This window comes from Pleurodeles waltl, chromosome 7 (assembly GCF_031143425.1).
Source record: "Pleurodeles waltl isolate 20211129_DDA chromosome 7, aPleWal1.hap1.20221129, whole genome shotgun sequence".
Taxonomy (NCBI): domain Eukaryota; kingdom Metazoa; phylum Chordata; class Amphibia; order Caudata; family Salamandridae; genus Pleurodeles; species Pleurodeles waltl.
The window spans coordinates 911,388,985-911,407,643 of NC_090446.1; the positions used below are offsets into that span (position 1 = coordinate 911,388,985).

The following is an 18,659-nucleotide window of genomic DNA, read 5'->3' on the forward strand; positions in this document are numbered from 1 at the left end:
TGATTTAATCTATTACACCCTGTGCAAGATCATGAACAATTCATTGAGGGATTAAAATATAATTTTTTATGGTGGAGGCGGGACATATATGGGTGCAGCTAAACATAACTGGCTGCCAATTTCAAGTGGACTTTGATTTTATTTCACCCAATGTCTTCTTGTAGACAACTCAGGGTTTTCTTTCATAAGAGACTGAAACATTAAGAGGAAAAAAAGATAAAAAGAAAATAAACTACCGTAGAAGAATTGATGCTGCTTGATTGATAAGTGCTCAAGCATAATTAGGCTTTTCATCGTAATTTATTTCTCTCAGCGAAGGGGAAATAAATGTACTAATACAGGGTGCTACAGCTCAAAGAAAATGACAGATGGGACCATCGGTACTCTGATTTGAATGACAAAAGGTGCTTCAGATCAGGTATGATGGTCTTTTGGCTGTCCAAAGACCTGAAATACCAAGAAGTACCAAAAGACAGGAATGGGGTACAGTGGTGGGAACAGGTGCTATTAGTCAGAACTGATCGTAACAGGCAGCATCTGGAATAAAGATGCACCATGCCCCAGAAAACATGTTAGAAGAGCAGCAACTGGCTGTAAGTAATAAAGAAGCTTAGTTGGAGCTGGTCTATAAATGCCCAAAGCTGTATATGTGAAAGTAAGAGTCCTATTTTAACAGTGGCCCAAACAGGTCAGTGTAAGGTGCCCAGCAGAGACTTCTGTAAATACCCTGTACAAAACGAACAAAAGAGCAGGCTAAATTCCTTTTGAGCATAAAGAAATGTTCGAGAGGTGCTCATTTACCAACCTGTTCTTCTTAAGCTTGGCTTCAGCTGATGGCATATTTTCCAGGCAGCTTGGACAATAATGGGAATCCACCTTCAGAGAAAATAGTTTGTATTAATCACAAGGCTGCAAAACAGGCCACAGCATCACATGACTCATGACCAAACATTCCCAAATTCGTGAATGGATTGTTTCAAAATTCTGCATGCAGTGCTCTTAAAATCGTAAGTATTACCGGAATGGTAGGATCAACACAGGGGACAGTCAGATTTAATTATATTACCTTCGTGCGACGGTCCATAACAATCAACAGGCACCTATTATCTTGTACAACCCTTAGTGATAACGATTGCAGCCACCAAATCACAGCATAAGCAAAGGAAAAAAATGGCTAAAGAGAAGGAAACTTCCAAGTAGCTACATTTCTAGTGGAAGTGCCTTCAGAAGACGAATGAATGACCAGAGGTCACAAATGCCCAAATTAAAAAACAAAACAAAATGGAAACACATTTTAAATGCTTTACAAGAGCTTTGAACAGAAATAACATTCTACAGAGAACGAATGCTCTCCGTTGTTTGCTTTGGCTCTGGGTGTCAAAGAACAATGGAAACATTGCCAAATGTTGTACCCGAACTCCAATCCATCCTTCAAAGACAAAGTTGGGTTTGGGAGACAGTACACCAAGTATAGCTCGTATAGTAATCTTCTGTTTAGAGATGATGGTAATTTCCACATAGTAGCCCACTTAAGAAGCAAGTGAAGTGACTTGCAGTGGTTCAGTGTATCCAGCTCCTCTGCTCCCAATTCTCTAGAATAATATGGCTGCTCCAGAGACTTAGTTAATGCTATGTCCGTCAGGCCATCTCCTAAATTGTGAACATAGACACTCGCACCTTACTTTCACTGAAATGGAGAGCAAAGGCCCAAATAATTTGTGGCTTCATCAAAGGCCCGCCTCAGACTGAAAACCAACCTAAGGGACCCATTTTTGGGAAACGTTTGGAACGACGACTCTGGAACAACGATTACATTGTTAACGCAAGTGTAACCACGCTTGCGTCAACGACTCCCTTTCTCTCTGTCTGCCTTAACCACGTATGTGCTGAACACACATGCTTGGTTAAGGCAGAGAAAAAGGGAGAGTGCATTGGGAGAGGACACGGTCTGGTAAGTGGGGATGGGGCAGGGTAGTTTTTAGGGGTGGGGATGGATTAAGGGCTTGAGATGGGGTTTGGGGGGGGGGGGGGGTCAGGGTAGTTTTTTATTTTCATTTTTTTAGGGGTGGGGTGTTTGGGGCAGTTCTGTTTTTTGGGGTGGGATGGGGGTCGGGGTACTTTTGTTTTTGGGGTGGAGGGGGATCAGGGCAGTTTGGTTTTTGGGGGTGGGGAAGTTTGGTTTCTGGGGGTGGGGCATCGGGGTAGTTTGGTTTTTGGGGGTGGAGGCATCTTTACTAGGCATGCTTTTACAATGAAAAATCGTTTTAAAGACATGCGTGGTAAAGCCATTCGTGGTAACAATATGGTCATTGTTCTGACCGCATTGTTCAGGCATGCGTGATTCTAGCATTCAGTGTTCCATCATACGTTCCCCATTTTTATGTGCAGACTGACGATCTCCACCAAACTCCTTTGAGCTTACACTAATCAGATGACTCTTTCCTCTCCATCATGTACAGCAGGAGTTTGCTACAAGCCAAGGTAGAAATCATCCCAAAAGCTTATAGGTAAAGGCCCTGTAAGAACGCAGAATGGCTTCTTCCTCAGACTACGACATCACCATCTTCTAGAGGCGTACGACAAACTAAAAAGTAGGAATCAGAGTTTACAAAACAAGGAGATGCAGCCTTATAGGCTATACAGAAAAAAAAAACATTTTTTGCAGAGTTCCTGTGCCACCTCTAGTTCCTCAGTGACGCTATAGGGGCAGTAAAGGTAGGTTTTCTAGGTACAACTATGTGATCACACAGATCCAAAATGCAGGGATGCATCTGTAGTAAGTAAGATTGCCTGAAAAAAAGGGAAAACAAACATGCCATTTTCTAGTCTGAAAGGACTGATGGTGCACTGGATCACAACATGGTAATACCATAGGCCCTTCAATGCTATTCAGTTGTTGCCTATGGCTGTATCTTCTTGAAATGATACGGCAAACTCAGAAGGAATCACTTTAAGGTGGGTGATATGGATGATTGCCCTGTGGCTGAGAGTTTTGTATTAACATACCTAGTCTACACTGCAATCTTTCGATTCTTTTTCAAAGAAGCACTCAATCCTGAAGTTGCAGGCTCACCACTGTAATTAGTTTAAAAAAACAAAACAAAAACATTTTCCTATATCAAACATCCTTTCAAAAATGTGGTTTTCTTCAAGTAAGGTGGTACCCATTTAAGTGACTAAGCATTCCGTTAGTGAGACTGTTGTAATCTTTACAGATGTTTTAACCTGGGAATGCATGAATACTTTTACCCAACTACATGGGTCTGTTCATGTTTGTTCCATTTTCCTTGACTCTCCAATTTTGCTTTCCTAAATGTTAGGCTCTTTCTAATTCTACACAGGCAGCTGCGAATATGCTGAGATGACTGTTTTAGGAGTGTCCAAGTTTCCTCTAAAGTGTGGGCCTGTGCTCACAGAATCAAGTGTAGCTAACTCTCTTAGGAGAACAGTAATGGATGATGGATCAGAAAACTGACAAGTTAGTAGCAAAAGCAGCAGTTAATAATGTTGTAGACCATGAATGAGCATTGCAACCAATGTTCACTGTAAGGCGTGAGCACCTTTCCTTCCCCCATCGCGCAGGCCCCTTCGGCAAGCGCGCACGTTAATAAATAAGCCTTTTAGAGCGATATACGTGCTCCCCTAAGGCAGATAATGCTCATATTTGAATCTGGATTGAAGTGAATTAAAACAGCGTTTAAATGCTGCGGGGAGTGTTTTAAACATCATTTGGCGTACTTTAGCATACAAGCGAGCAAGTGATATTTATGTTGAAAATTAATGGTTAATGAGCAAGGAAATGCTTCAGAACAGTAGGAAATGTGCTGTTATCAACTTTTCCATCATTGTCATACTTCATGGTTGTTTATATGCATTATCACTTTCTCAGCTCAAATAAGCCTTTTAGAGCGATAGTTGTGCTCTCCTATTGCAGAAAATGCTCATATTTGAATCTGGATTGAAGTCAATGAAAACAGCGTTTAAAGGCCGCGGGCAATGTTCCTCTATTTTCTCTAACTGGGGTGTAGGTGGCACTTAACAGGTCATGTCCTTGGGGTGTGCAACCAGGTCACAAAACTGCCTTAATGCCCTATTGCATGGAGCAATTATATCCCTTTTTGCTTTAGTGGTATGGAGAGGCTAATGCCAAAGATCTTGGCTAGTTATGCGCTGCGTGCGCGTGAATGGTCAATTTCTTGGCGCACGTATCCTTGGCTGCAGCGCACAGAGACCGCACACTGCCGCACACAGTGGAAAAAAATTAGAGGGAACATTGATTGCAACTATCAGGTATATCAAGACCAAGGGTGAGTAGTCGAATGTTTAAAAAAAAAAAAAAAAGGGTCTGTTTATGCCTGCATACCATAGGCGTAGGTGCTTGTTTATTTGAAACCAGAAGATATGATTTCCCATTTCACCATGTAGAATTATTTAGGCCAATGCAACGCTGTTTGAAGTGCATTCCTGGAGATCTAAAAATGTCTCCCTCAGCCCTGAATGAATTAGAAAGCCTCTTAACGCCATTTGAGCTACTTTTCCCACTTGGCTTTTACACTTCTGCAGTTTTATAAAAACAGCATTATGTACTCGAACGGAAAATGCTGTGCATCACTGAGATACTGTGAAGTTGAAACTTGTTTTTATTACAGACACTTGTTGGTGAATGCTAAATTGAAGGTCCACATCACAAAATTGATTTTGGTCTTCAATAGACTAGTGCTTCATTTCTTCGGGTCACTGGGTGATTCAACATAGCAAACAGATGTAGGCTGCTAATGCATCACTGTTACAATGTCTGTCATTTACCTTTTGGAAACTGGATTTTAAATGCCCTCCTGCATTTAAATTATATTACTCTTTCCTCTACCCTTCCACATCTGCATGCAACACACAGACACACCCATCTCCTGACCTATTCATTTCTCTCTAACCACATACTCCCATTACAGTGATATGTTGAGAGTTAAAATGGCAAATCATATTCAGACATGGTTGGACCTTTAACAGATGAATATATAGATATAATCCACATGAAGTCTGAATTGAGGGACACCTCTGTTTGTGTTTCTCACTCATCGGAGTTTAAAACCTGACTCCCTAACCTAGATCTTTTTCCTCTGACACTTAATTACAACACCAGTAGTGTGTAGTTTTGAATACAATATAAATGCAGTTTAATGAAGAAAAAAACACAATCATGGGCACACTTAACATCCCTGGTACAGCCATCACGTATGAGAAGATAAGGTTACCAGAATTATCTTTAGTATTACAAAGCATAATTTACTCATCTACTTTCCACTGGATGCTAATGGCCTGCTTTACATAGTGACAGCCTGTTGAAATTCCAAATCCTCCCATCATCTAATTTTGCTGCTCCTTTAAACATTTTGACTACCTTTTGAGTCTTTCCAAAATGTCCTCCCCACTGATTATTATTTTTGGGTAATTTGACTTTCACAGCATCACCAACCTTAATACTGATATCTTTTACCCGCTTCCGATTATCTTAGTTCAACTTTCTCCTTTCACAAGCATCAGTTCTATTTTTCTGCTTGTTTCCATTTTCTCCTCCAAAGCGAAACAAAATAAAACCCTCCATAGTGTCTCACCTAGGGGGACATAACATTGTATTGGATTTGCTCTTTCTGAACATTTAAAGTGGAGCTAGTCCTGTAGTAGAATGAGGAGTATACCCGTCTTCTACATAACCTCTCCATCAAAATCAGTACACCAGTTACAACCTTGAGACCTAGAAATTTGTATAGATTCTTTCATTGTACGATTTAATTTCTCAGTCCTCCCACTGGGCTTGGGGTGGTATAGGGAAAACTTTTTGTGAGTAATTCTCCTTTCTTTTAAAAACACCTGCATCTCCATAGGGGTAAATGTAACCCAATTATCCATTAACATACAAATAGGAGCACCTTCTAAAGCACACACTTCATCCACAAATGTACACGGAGACAGAGTGGAAACATCACAAACAACTTTCACAATTGGCCCTCTTGACAACATGTAAATTAAAGCCAACACCGATCTTCAATGTCCACCCTTGTTATCAATGGGCCCCAAGCTATCTAAGGCGATTTCTTCCTACACTTCTTTGGGCAATGACCTACAGGTCATGGGCGTTGTTCTGGCCACATGACTTATCACTGTACCTACATTCCGCACAATCTCTCACCAATCGCTCCGTTGGTACGTCCATACTGGGCCACCAATATGCCATTCTTAAGCGTTCTTTGGTTTTGCAAATGCCTTGGTGACATTCATGCTACATATCATACAAACAATTCCTCAGTCCTGAAGGGATCACCAGTCTAGATCATTTCGTAATTCTAATTATTCACAGATAGTTCATTTTTTATCTTCTCCTATCCTTTTTTCAATTTGCCCTTTGGCCAATTTACATTACTCTGCAGTAAATCACGCACATCACTTAGCCGTCCATCCTTTTGAATTTCCTCTAACTACTCATTCTCTGTGACACAACCACCTGTAACACTGCATACCTTGCCCTCATCATTCCACTTTCCTCTACCTTTTCCTCCAGGGTGGTGTCCCTTACTAATTTAGACAATCAGCTGTCCTATGGTCTATGCCAGGTATGTATGCCATTCTAAAATTTAAGTCCTGCAACGCTAGAAGCCATTTAGTGATACAGGAAGAAATATATTCCAGGCCCTTCCACACAAATACTTTTTGCAAGACCTTGTGGTCAGTTCTCACCACAAACGTCGTACCCCATAGAAACTGCTTACATTTTCTACAGACAAAAACACTGCCAGAGCTTTTCTTTCTAAGGTGGAATAATTGTATTCTGCCCCTCTAAGCGCCCTGGAAGTGAAATCAATTGTGACCAACCATCTTATAATTCTGCTCATGTTTGAGAACTGTCCCCAACCCTTTCCCACTAGCATCTGTGAGAATACAACAGGGTAATCCACTCACAAAACTGTTCAAATGGTGCACTTGACTAAGACAATTCTTTATATCTGTAAATTATTTCTGACAATCATCCGACCAGTTAAATTGAACCCCTTTCTTTAGAAGTTCTCTTATGGCACAGGTACGTCTTGCAAAATTATCCACAACCCTACTGTAGAATTCAGCCATACCTAGAAAAGATCGTACTTCTTCTTGGGTGACGTTAAGTTAAAAATGGTCTTAACTAGTTCTTGTTTAGGTTTCACCCCCTCACTGGAAACTATATGCCTAAAATGTGATTTCAGGAAGACAAAATTTGCACCTGTTCAACTTGAGAGTTATACCTTTTTCACTAAAAATGCGTAAACCTTCACTGATTCTCTACACATGCGATTCTAGGGTCTCACTGAAAATCTGGACATCATCTTAAAAAAATGTTATGCCTGATGTTTTTCCCGGCATTCCATCCATAAAACCTTTGGAAAACTGATGCTGCAGAAAACAACCCGAAAGGTATATTTTTAAACCTGAACCTCCCAAACGGTGTTATAAAAGCTGTGCAATCCTTTGAATCCGGACATGAACACAGCTGATGGTAAGCGTATGTTAAGTCCAAAGGGGAGAAATATTTGGCCTTTCCAAGAATACTCATCATTTCTGTAATCTTGGGGAGAGGGAATTTATCTTCTACTACTTGTTAGTTGAGTTGCATCAAATTTATACATAACCTGATTTCACCTGCCACAACTATAGGAGATATCCATTCAGAAACCTCCACCACTTCAATTACACCATTAAGACGCAAGTGATTGTGGTCCTGTTTAACCACTTCTTGTAAATGAACATGTACTTTCCAGACCTTACATGCCACTAGTACTGCACCCGTAAGCCTCCTCAGGGGGTCCGCGACTGCTCAGAAAATGAAATAATATTAACAGATGGGGTCCTCATCTTTCTGTAATGACTCAGTGGGGGTGGGTCCCTGGATTCCAATAAGGATTAAGTGTGGTCCCCAGGTTCCACTAATGACAAAAGTGGGGGTCCACAGAGTTCAAAAGGCTGTGAACCACTGCTTTAACACAACCAATGTTCCTGGAGAAGACATCAGGAAACTCTTTAAAAAAAATAAAATAATTTTGAGCCAACATCCTCCAACCTTTCTACGCCTACCTTCCTAACCTGCACTTGATGGGTAGCATTAGGATCTAAGTAAATGTCTACCATTTTTTGATGTGGCCATGACAAAATTGTATCCCTCTGACTGGGACATACACTTTTCCCTGAATACAATTCCCCTGAAAAGCAATTTCAGCACAAAAATATCCAATAAGCTCAATAGATTTCCCGTCATAACTATAGGGAGAAACATTTGGACTCTCCAATTTAACTTTGCCTTAAAAATGATTAACAAAGTCAGGATCCAAAACCAGAGGTAATTTGGCTCCTAAATCCACAATCATCTTAATTTTTAACCCATTGACACTGACCAATTCTGATGGATGGTCACATTTAGCTTCTGTAACACAGCTAACGTCATTGATAACTTGTAGAACAAGCCGAGTATCCTCAACTTACAACTCATGGACTTTCATCGTCTGTTTTTTTTACTTGCAACATTTAGCAAAATGTCATTTCTTTTGAACAAATTTTGCAAGCGACTTTTAGAGCAGGACAATCCTTAACATTTGCATAGTGACTAGTACTTCCACAACTGTACATATATTCTTGTTACTAAAACACTTCTTGTGTGCAGCATTCACTGCTTAAATGGTAGCAGCAAAATCATTGCTTCTTTAACTCCTTTATACATAACATGGAGTGCTCTATCTGCTTAGCTATCATAATGACCTCATTTAAAGTAGGATCAATTTTGGCCCATACGTTTTTCCTTGTTTTATCAGAATTTACATTGGAACATAAATTTATCTTGAATTCTTTCTTTGGTGTTTTCTCCGAAATTGTGAGAAGATGCACACTTGCGTAAAGCAGTAATAAAATCCTCTACAGACTCATCTGTATCTTGTTTTCTTTTTCCAAAATAGAATCTCTCCAAAATTATGGATTATGGCCCTCTCAAACTCATTACCAACATTGTTCCCTCCACCTTCCTCTTGACGTACAATGTTCTTGCAGAGTCTCGAACACTTTTCTTTTTGCCCTTCAGCTCCCAAGTAGTAAAGAAGCACAGCTGTTTTATTCTCTGGAGACAAATTAGAACCCCATAATTTTAAGTAATTGCTGAACACCTTTTTCCACTTGGTCCAGGATAAAACAAGTTTGCCAGGACATAATAAAAAGTAAAAAGAAGGGGATATATTCTTATGAGGAAAATAGGGAAGAGAATAAATTAAAAAGTAGGGGAAAGGCGAGATAAAATTGAACAAGAAAGTAAGGCAATAATGGAAGTAGAATTTCTATAGGAGTACAGTTAATCATGACATTAGAAACGCCATGCAACATATCCAAAAGGCGAGAAAGAGGGATTAGTATATAGCGAGCCAAGCTCTAAATAATACTGGAATAGTAAGATCAATAAGAATAAGTTGTAAGGAATTAGCATGTAAATAACAACTAAGTTTCTCTCAATATTTTATAAAATGTCTAAAACATGTCAAGACCGTATGGAGTCGAAAGAATGTTGCAATGGAAACTACTAGTGACATTAGGCAGAAGTATACAGAGCAAAACGCTGCTATGCAGCGATCGCCAGCGGAGCTCCCAGCGATTCGTTGCACAATTCTGAAGCAATAGATGTACGTCGCGAGCCGCCTCCCAGTGACTAGAACATAATGATGCTAGTGAGTTGTATTGTTTGCAGGCAACCACCAACATGAGCAGGAACAGGTGATGTGCCTTGTAAGCCGAGCTCCCAGCGACAAAAGAGGAGTGCTGCTGATTCGCTGTTTTGCCCCTTGGCAACAACAGCGTGACGCAAGGAGAACTCGCATAAAGATGCGTCGAGGTGGGAGCTCCCAGCAACTCATCAACAACAATGCTAAAAGAGCAACACCGCAAGGTGGTCTCGAGCAGCACGAGCAGGCACTCTGGAGGAGCTGTGGTGGGTAGGACCCTTGACAACAGCTCAACAGGGTTCCTGCGAGGGTTGGCAGTTCGGGAATCACCCCGCAAGCTGAGCTCCCAACGGCAGGCTCCCATTGGTGTAGATGAAGAACGAAATTCAAAGGACGCTGGGCAGCAGTATCAAATTCAATGTGGTGAGAGAGAGAGAAAAAAAAATGCTTCCAATAGTTTAACGAAGAATGTTGTAAAGAACAAATCCACCCCCCCCCCAAAAAAAAAAAAACCCACACAGCAACCCTTTAGGAAATAATTTGACATTTAAACAGATGTAGGGTACAATTTGAGCCCAATGAAGTAAAAGCATAAGGTCACTGAATCTTAGATAATCGACAAGACATGTATTAAAGTACAATTTTCAATCAAGAGATGAAGTCCACATCCAAATGGGAGAACAATCACATAAGTGATCCCGCACTCTCTGCAAATGTGCGGTTGAAGTAAAAAGAAGTCCAAAGACCACGTAGCAGGTACATTCAAGTTTATTCAAGGAAATAAAGAAACTCCCTCCATACAGCATCTGGTCGAGTCTCAATCTCCTCACCACTCAAAGCCTAACATTCAAAGTTCCAAGAGACTGGCTATTACCAAGGAAACAATTACTACAGAGATGAATTGCCAGGCCTCCTCTGCGGTGCCACACAGGCCCCGCTAAGGTATTTCTTCATACGATGGCGCTAGAGCCAGATGACTACAGCATTGGTGCTTCCACCTCCCAACTTTCTTCACCAAGCGCCCACTGGTAAGACATTACAGTAAAGCCATCCACCCTCTCCTGCTTTACCTTGGTGCCACCAATCTAGTGGATTCCCGCACAACGGCGAAGATGATTCTAGCCTGACAGGGGCATTTTGACTGCCATACTGCTAACTTGGCCTATGTCCCCTCAGGTCGGTTAAATTAAATTGGGATCTTTGCACTGTCCCTCTAATGCTGGAGGTGCTGAGGATCATTTGATACACTGCTCCAACATATTGGGACTTTGTCCACTGCGCTTATCGTCCCCAGTGAAGGATCGATTACACACTATCGCCCTGGGTACACTCCACCTTCCGCAGGTCCCTGCCACAACCCAGCCTGACGGAGGGAGCTGTGCTTCATCGCTTGGGGCCTCTCCGCACAATATCCATACCCAGAACCTGAGTGACAGCATTTACGCCTCATACATCGGCCTTATCAATTGTTCTATTTGGGGGGGGGGGAAGCCGAGTATCCTGCACACCATTTGTGCTTAGCAGACATCACCACCTACGCAACAGGTGCTGCATAAACATTGTGCCCTCCATTGCTAGGCGGTTTGGGAACCTTTGACGACACCCTTGGTAGGTCCCGCGACTAACCCGCTCTGCCCAGGCAGCGCCCAACGCCTCTACCATGTCCACTCACTGAAGCAAACAAACAAACAAAAAAGTGAATCTCGAGAACATGTTCACTAAACCTCCCATGAAGAAGACTGACCAGGACAGGGACACAGCGGCACCAACTACCCGACCCACACAGCGATTTAACATTTGCATTAAAGTTGCTCCACTACAGGTGGATTTGGGAAGACTTGAGGAGTAAGTCACTCACCTGTTTTGCCATGTTGTACCAGGCCTTGCATAGCAGGAAATAATACTGGATCGGATGCAGAGCAACCAAATCCCCTGGTACACCCCAGGATATACTCACATGTCTACATTTGTATCATCACAAAAGAAACCCTTAAGGCAGCAGTGCGCAAGAGCAGCAGTTTTGATTTTGAGGGTGCAAAACTATGGTTGTATCAAGACCTTTTTCCTGTGAAACTGCAGAGCTGCAGGTCCTTCCGACCCATAATCAACTTTCTGTGGGGACAAGGAATCTGCTACAAGTTCGGTTTTGTGTGGAACAACAAGACCCACAGTATACGCACTCTGGAGTAGGCCCGCTCCTTCCTGGACATGGACGAACTTCAGGAGGAAGATAACACTCAGCACCCATCGAAGTCTGCGCAGGACCAAATGGAGGGTTTTGCCGCATGTCCCGTTCTAATAAGAAGCCTATTAACAAACCTACGGATACCGAAAAGCGAAAGGAAAGAGCTTCTCCCGTGTGCCAACGCATCAGTACTCGAAAATGATCGAGAGCTGTAACCTCTTAGTCGCTCGCACCATGCAAAGGACCTCCACTCGCAAATGAACTGACTATTTGGGGCACTCTTCCTAGATCTTCTCATGGTTGTAAGAGTTCCCCCTTCACTGTACTACAACGGTGGATGGATGGGACTCCCGCCAGTGACAAGGACCCTTTGGCATTTGACTGTTTTGTTCTCCAGAGGGGAGCTTCCCAGTTCTATTGTTATGTGGTCTTACTATCTTTTTTGGCTCAACAGCTTCCACTTTGACAGACATGCCAAGTCCCTTGTTTCTTATCCTGATACAAAGAGGGTTCCATAATGCTTACCCCTTCTGACTTATAACCCTACAACACACAGACACATGGTTAAGATTTTAAGCCTCAACGTATGGGGCCTCAATGGGCCAGCAAAGTGAATAGCACTTCTCTCATTACTTGGGGACTGTAAGTGCGACATCTGCTTGCTTGAAGAAACACATTTCTCCGCACAGACTCGAAGAGATTATGGACCAGCTGGTTTGACAGTTGATACTTTTCCTCTTGGCCCGGGAAGAGAGCGGGGATAGCAATAGGGTTAGCATCTCACTTCCCCGGGAAGGTACTACAACTTCAGGCAGAGCCATATGGAGGAATGGTCTCCCTGCAATTGGAGGTTTAGAGGCTGGTGGGGGGGACGGGGAGGGTATATACCTTCACAGTTGCCTCAATCTATGCCCCCAATGATCACCAGGAGTCCTCTTGAAGACGCAGTGGGGTGGGTAGTGGCCACAGCGAACGCTGACATACTAATTCGGTGGGGGGGAATAGATCTTTTTTTAACATTACCTCGTCTTACTTATGGCCACAACCACAGTTGACATAGGTGTAGCAGCCTTACTAGATCATGCAACTATTGCTCTCACACTGCAGCTTCCCCTGGGTGCATTGCACCAACACACCAGGCGCTTAAATTCTAGATCGTTTACATATGAATATAATATCACTGAAATTACAGATGTCATACGTGCCTTCTTGGACACTAACGATACCTAGGAGACCCCTGCAGTTGTACTGTGGGACACTTTGAAGGTGGTCTTTCGGGTCCACTTCATTACTATTTTACTAGACTTAATGGGCTTAGGAGAGATAAACTAGCATGTTTAGAAGAGGAAATAGAAGCGGTCCATACAAGCTCCCTCAAAGTGCGAAGTCAACTCACGACAGCTCGTAAACAACTTAAAGTCCAAGACAGACAAGGCAGAGTATGCTCTTTTGCATACAAAAGAGAAATACTATGCCAGGGGCAACAAAGCAGGCAGCCTCTTTGCACAACAGCTTCATGCCCACTATGCAACACCAGGCAGCTGAAACTGTAAGGTCACAGGGTAATAGAGTATATCAGGACACACAAATAAGCACAGGAACTTGAACGATTTTACTCCACCCTATATATGGCACTCACTTGACACAAGCACAGCCACAGCCTACCTAGCCCAGGCTCATGTAGCCCAGCTTCCTGCAGGTGAAGCTTTCGACCTGGTTAACAATATTCGCTCCGGTGAGGTACTTTTAGCCATTCAACACCTGCCTTCGGGCAAGGCACCTGGACAGGCTAGATATACCTCAGAATTCTATAATACATCTGCAACCCCCTGCTAGGGCGCCTAGAACTCCTCCAGCCACACTGGTGCCCTTGTGGATTCTAGGAGGATGGCAACCTTTGCATTCCTCCCTAAACCTAGTAAGGTCTCAGCGTACTGTGCTTCCTACTGACCCATTTCCTTGCTAAATGTCAATGTAAAAATCTTTCCTAGCATTCTAACGTCTTGTTTGCCTACCTATATGCAAAGTCTTATTAACCCAGACCAATCCGGGTTTATACCTGAACAGGGCTGTAGTGACAACACCAAGTGCCTCTGTCATCTTATTAAGACAACGCACACATTTACCGGCACTACTTTTATCCGTCGATGCTTGGAAGGCCTTTGACCGTGCAAACTGGCCATACCATCAGTTGGTGTTAGCCAAATTTGGAGTGGTGCACGGTTTCAACGCTAGGTAGGGTGCAGCTATACTGCTCTACAGGTCAGAGTGAGGGTCAATGGGATGATGTCCTGGCCGTTTAGGGAGGCACGGGGCACCTGTCAGGGTTGCCCATTATTGTTTGCCCTCTATATGGAACCCTTAGCTGAGCGGTTATGAAGACACCCATCAACAGCAGTCATACAGATGGGGGGCAGAGAGCATAAACTTGCAATGTATGCCGATGATGTGATGCTGGTAGTGACACGGCCATTTATTTTCCTCCTGCCGCTTTTACTCGAAATGGAAGAATTCCAACAGGCCTCTGGGTTTAAAATTAACCTTCAGAAGACCCAAGCTCTTAACCTCACTATTTCTAAGGAGATCAAACAAAACTTGAGTGTTTATTTCCATTTGAATGAGCCACACAGGGAGTTAAATATCTGGACTTACAGATACATCCCACCACGGGGAGCACCTCACAGGCTAGTTATACCACCCTTCTTACCAACACCAGATCTGAACTCTCCTCATGGAAGAAATATATGCTATTATAGTTAGGTAAACTAGCAGCGGTTAAGATGACCTTGCTACCCAGAATCCTTTATGTCATGCAAACACTGCCTTTGGAACCTCCAGTGCACGCCATGGACAATCTGCAACATCTCAATTTTATCTGGGTGGGGAAGAAAGCTTGCATGGCGAGAACATAGACATACCAGAGTCAGGCAGCGGGGGATGGGGCATACCTCATTTAGAGTGGTATTACCAGGCAGCACAGCTTAGATATCTAGTGGAGTGGTCCAGAACGAGCACAGGGAAATATTGGTGCTTCATAGACCAAGCAGTCAAAGGAATACACATATGGAAGGTGCCCTGGCTCTCCAAATGGTCTCACCCCCCTCTCTTACAGTGTATATCTCTCATGTCACCAGGGAGACAGTGTGTGTGGGATAGGGTACAAGAAGTTTAATGCCTTTTCTCCTGTACATCACCTGTAACACCATTCAAAAGCAACCCAGACTTTCCTCCAGCATCCCAGGGGTCCACTTTTATCAAATGGCAAGAAGCCAATTGTAAGAGGGTAGGGGATTTTTTTTTAATGCAGATGGGATTATGGACTTCCCTCAACTCCGATCTACCTATAATCTCTCCTCCACTACATCACCATCCGACACCGGATCATGCAGCCCCATATCCACCCACATACTAGCTGACCCCTTCTGAAAAATGGCTCCTCATGTGCCACACTGACAAACGTATCTTCTTGAATATCTACGCCTTCCTCCTCCTCCCCACATCCTATACCAAATCACCAGCACAGAAAGATGGGAACAGAAATGCAAATGCACCTTCACACCTAGGGAATGGTAGAATATAATTCAAAGAACGTGTGCATATGCATGTGGCACATCCGTTAAATAAATGTATCTTAAAATAGCCCATTGTTAGTACTTCATCCCAGATAGGACAGCCCAATGGAGATCAGGTGGACAGACAGGCACCCTAATACATTTGTTTAGGCATTGCCCCAAGAGACAACAAATTTGGTCAGTTGTTTCAGCAGATGTAGATAAGATACATGACACCCAAATGCCGTGATTCCCTAGGTACTCCTTACTACGCCTCCCAAACGCACTGACCTACCCCTTTAAATCAACACGTGGGCGTGCTATCACACTAACACTGGGTGCGGCCAAGCAAGTTTCGTTGTCCCTTTGCAGCACAGATGTTGTAGAGATGCGGCTGAATTGGCTTCACAAGCTTTAGGACCTTCTGGGAATGGAGAAACTGACATCAGCAGCCACCCACACTCTGCCTCGGTTTGACAAAACATAAGGACTTTGCATACAATTTCTTCTGGTTAATTTAGGGAACTGACTTGCCCACCCTATCTCCGCCTCTCACAAACGATACACACTACTGCTTGTAGTGTAGGATTGACTATTCTGCACCCTCTTCTTTCACATACACTCTAGCTCTTTTACAAGGTATTTTCTAGGGCCCGTCAAGCCTCAGCCTTCCTCTTTCTATCCCTCCCCAACCCTCTCCCTGTTATACGGCCCTGAATGTTGCTGTCCTCCACCTGCCTACCGTTGTAGGTGGGTTGCTGTTGTACGATATTCCAATTTAAAACAATAAACATAAAATGACGAAAATAACTTACAAATACATGCATTTAACACATTGAAATTAATAAACAAATTAAAGATTAAAAGTTTTAATTTCAGAACAAGCATGCATTGCCAAAGTCAGTTGGTTTTATCTTGGCTTTGTCAAGGATAGAGTGGCAAGTCGGGGTGGACATTTTAACAAGGCATTTAATAAGCTTTTCAAAGATGGATATCCTTGCATGCACATCCAGAGTCGTCTATCTTTGGAATAGTAAAGAATGATAAAGTACGGAAAAAAAGTATTCCAATATGGTTTTCCTTAAATGGGGAGCCACCTTGTAATTAATTAATTTTTGTAACTACTTTACGGCAAAGACCTTTCCACCTCTGTATATGCAGGTACACGCACTAGTGGCCATCTTGTTAATAATGTTTTATTTTTATTTTTTTAAAGTCGGCTAAAATGCGTTAGTTTGAAGTAAACTTGCATCAATTTTCACCTGAGTGAGGGTTCTCTCTCTTGATATTTTTGGACGGTGTGCTCCGTCGGCTTACGCTACACCCCCCTTCGGGTTGGAGCAAAGATTTGTTTGATAGATATTTTACCTCGGTTGCTGTGCTCGTCTTGCTTCGAACTGTGGTACGTTATTGAGAAGCACCACAGCAGAGAAGTAAACAACCAACCGTAAAAGACTGGTGCTTCCCCTGCTCACCACAACCTGGCAGCTTCAGAGATACCAGGATAGACCGTGGCAACAATACAAATCAGACATGGGAAATGAATCATGTACAGTGGCCAAAGATCACCTTCACAAAAGGTGCTTCTGCAGAATCCTGAAGTCCAACTAAACTATCTCTGCCGCTGCCACTTGTGCATGAGTGACCGGGTTGGATTCAGTTTCATCTGTTCACCTTCTACCTGGGATTGTTTATTGGAACCTTGAACTCTTAACATAACTAAATGGTAGGTAAGATGGGTTAAGATGTTTTTTGTCTATTTTGATTGGTATATTTACATATTCTGTAGATCATAGACACGCAAGACATTGTATTCAAGAGACTACCTTTATCTTTAAAGCAATAATTTGGAGGTCACTCATTAGGTTCAATCAAATCAACAGATGCGTATCTGGATGCAGTGCAAATAACTGTATTCATTTTTCTTGAAGTAATAGATCACTTTTGGGAAAAACAATACTTTTAGGTCTCCCACGTGATTCACAATAGTAAAGGTGATCAGGTTAAATTTCAATCAGTGGACAGTAATTGCCTGCAACAGAGAAGACGACTATAAGAAGTTGCAGCACTTACACACCATCTCAAGACTAGGTAACACCTTGCCAAAACTGTCAGCTTCTGGTGCAAGGGAGATTTATCTTAACCATGGTGCACGTGGAGTGATGCAGAGGTAAGAAACATTGCTAATTGCTATCAGTTTACATAATTTTGGGATGAGAGCTTTAGCAAACCGTGTTCTCCTGACTGCCGTTTTAGACCCTTGAAAAATGGTCTTGTTTGTAACAGATTATAGGTATCTTCTGGAATATCAGGGAATTGTCTCTATAGTGGATAAGAGAAACGTACCTCAAAAAACAGGATTAATACTCCCCTTCTTTAGGCAGTGGTCATTGCTGTGTTTGAGTAAATATTAACTAGGAACAGTTAAGTATCCTTTTAGGTTAGTATTTAACCTAAAAGGATCTTATAAATTTAGGTATATTCATGGGGCATTTGGCAAGTGGATGGATAATCTATCTGAAAACAATATTGCTCAAAAACCCTTACAATAATTAATAGCATTATTTTTCTATGTTATGCAATTAAAGCAATCAATGTACAGTTTCACCTCAGAGAGACTAATACACTTCCTCCACCCCAGTCCATGGTGTTGAGTCCCAACTTAGTCCAAGCATGTCCTTAGATTGTAGCCCTAGAAGCAAATAACCTAAATCCTTCCAACAGTGGTTCCCAACCTGTGGTCCGGGGACCACTAGGGGTCCGCAAAGCCTCCTCAGGAGGTCCGCGACTGCTTATAAAATTATATAAATATTAACAGATTATGTTCCCAGCTTTTAGTAATTACTGAGTGTGGGGTCCCCATATTTCAATAATGATTCAGCGGAGGTCCCCTGGTCCCAGTAATGACAAAGTGGGGGGCCACAGAAGTCAAAAGATTGGGAACTACCGCCCTACAGCATTGCCAGGATGGTTCAAATGGACAAATTCATATTATGGATTAAATCTACCTATTTCTTTATGTCTTTCTGAATAGACTACTAAAACATCGCCAATAGACAATGTAAAGTTCTAACAGTGTTTAATTTGTGTGTTATACAATGCTTACGCACTGTGTTACAACCAGTTGTGTGTCTCGTTACACAAAATGCTTGGTTCGAAATCCATTTTGCTTGCCTGAAATTGAAGGTTTCTTTTTTGGAG

General features: G+C 42.4%; 1 protein-coding gene across 2 annotated transcripts in view; it reads right to left on the reverse strand.

Annotated features, from left to right (window-relative positions):
* Nucleotides 1–18,659, reverse strand: part of DCTN4 (dynactin subunit 4) — a 119,981-nt gene that overhangs the window by 84,041 nt on the left and 17,281 nt on the right. For both annotated transcript variants that reach the window (XM_069199563.1, XM_069199562.1), the window contains exon 2: nucleotides 806–876. In XM_069199563.1, coding sequence (XP_069055664.1) covers nucleotides 806–876 — 71 coding nt within the window. The remainder of the gene's footprint in view (nucleotides 1–805; nucleotides 877–18,659) is intronic.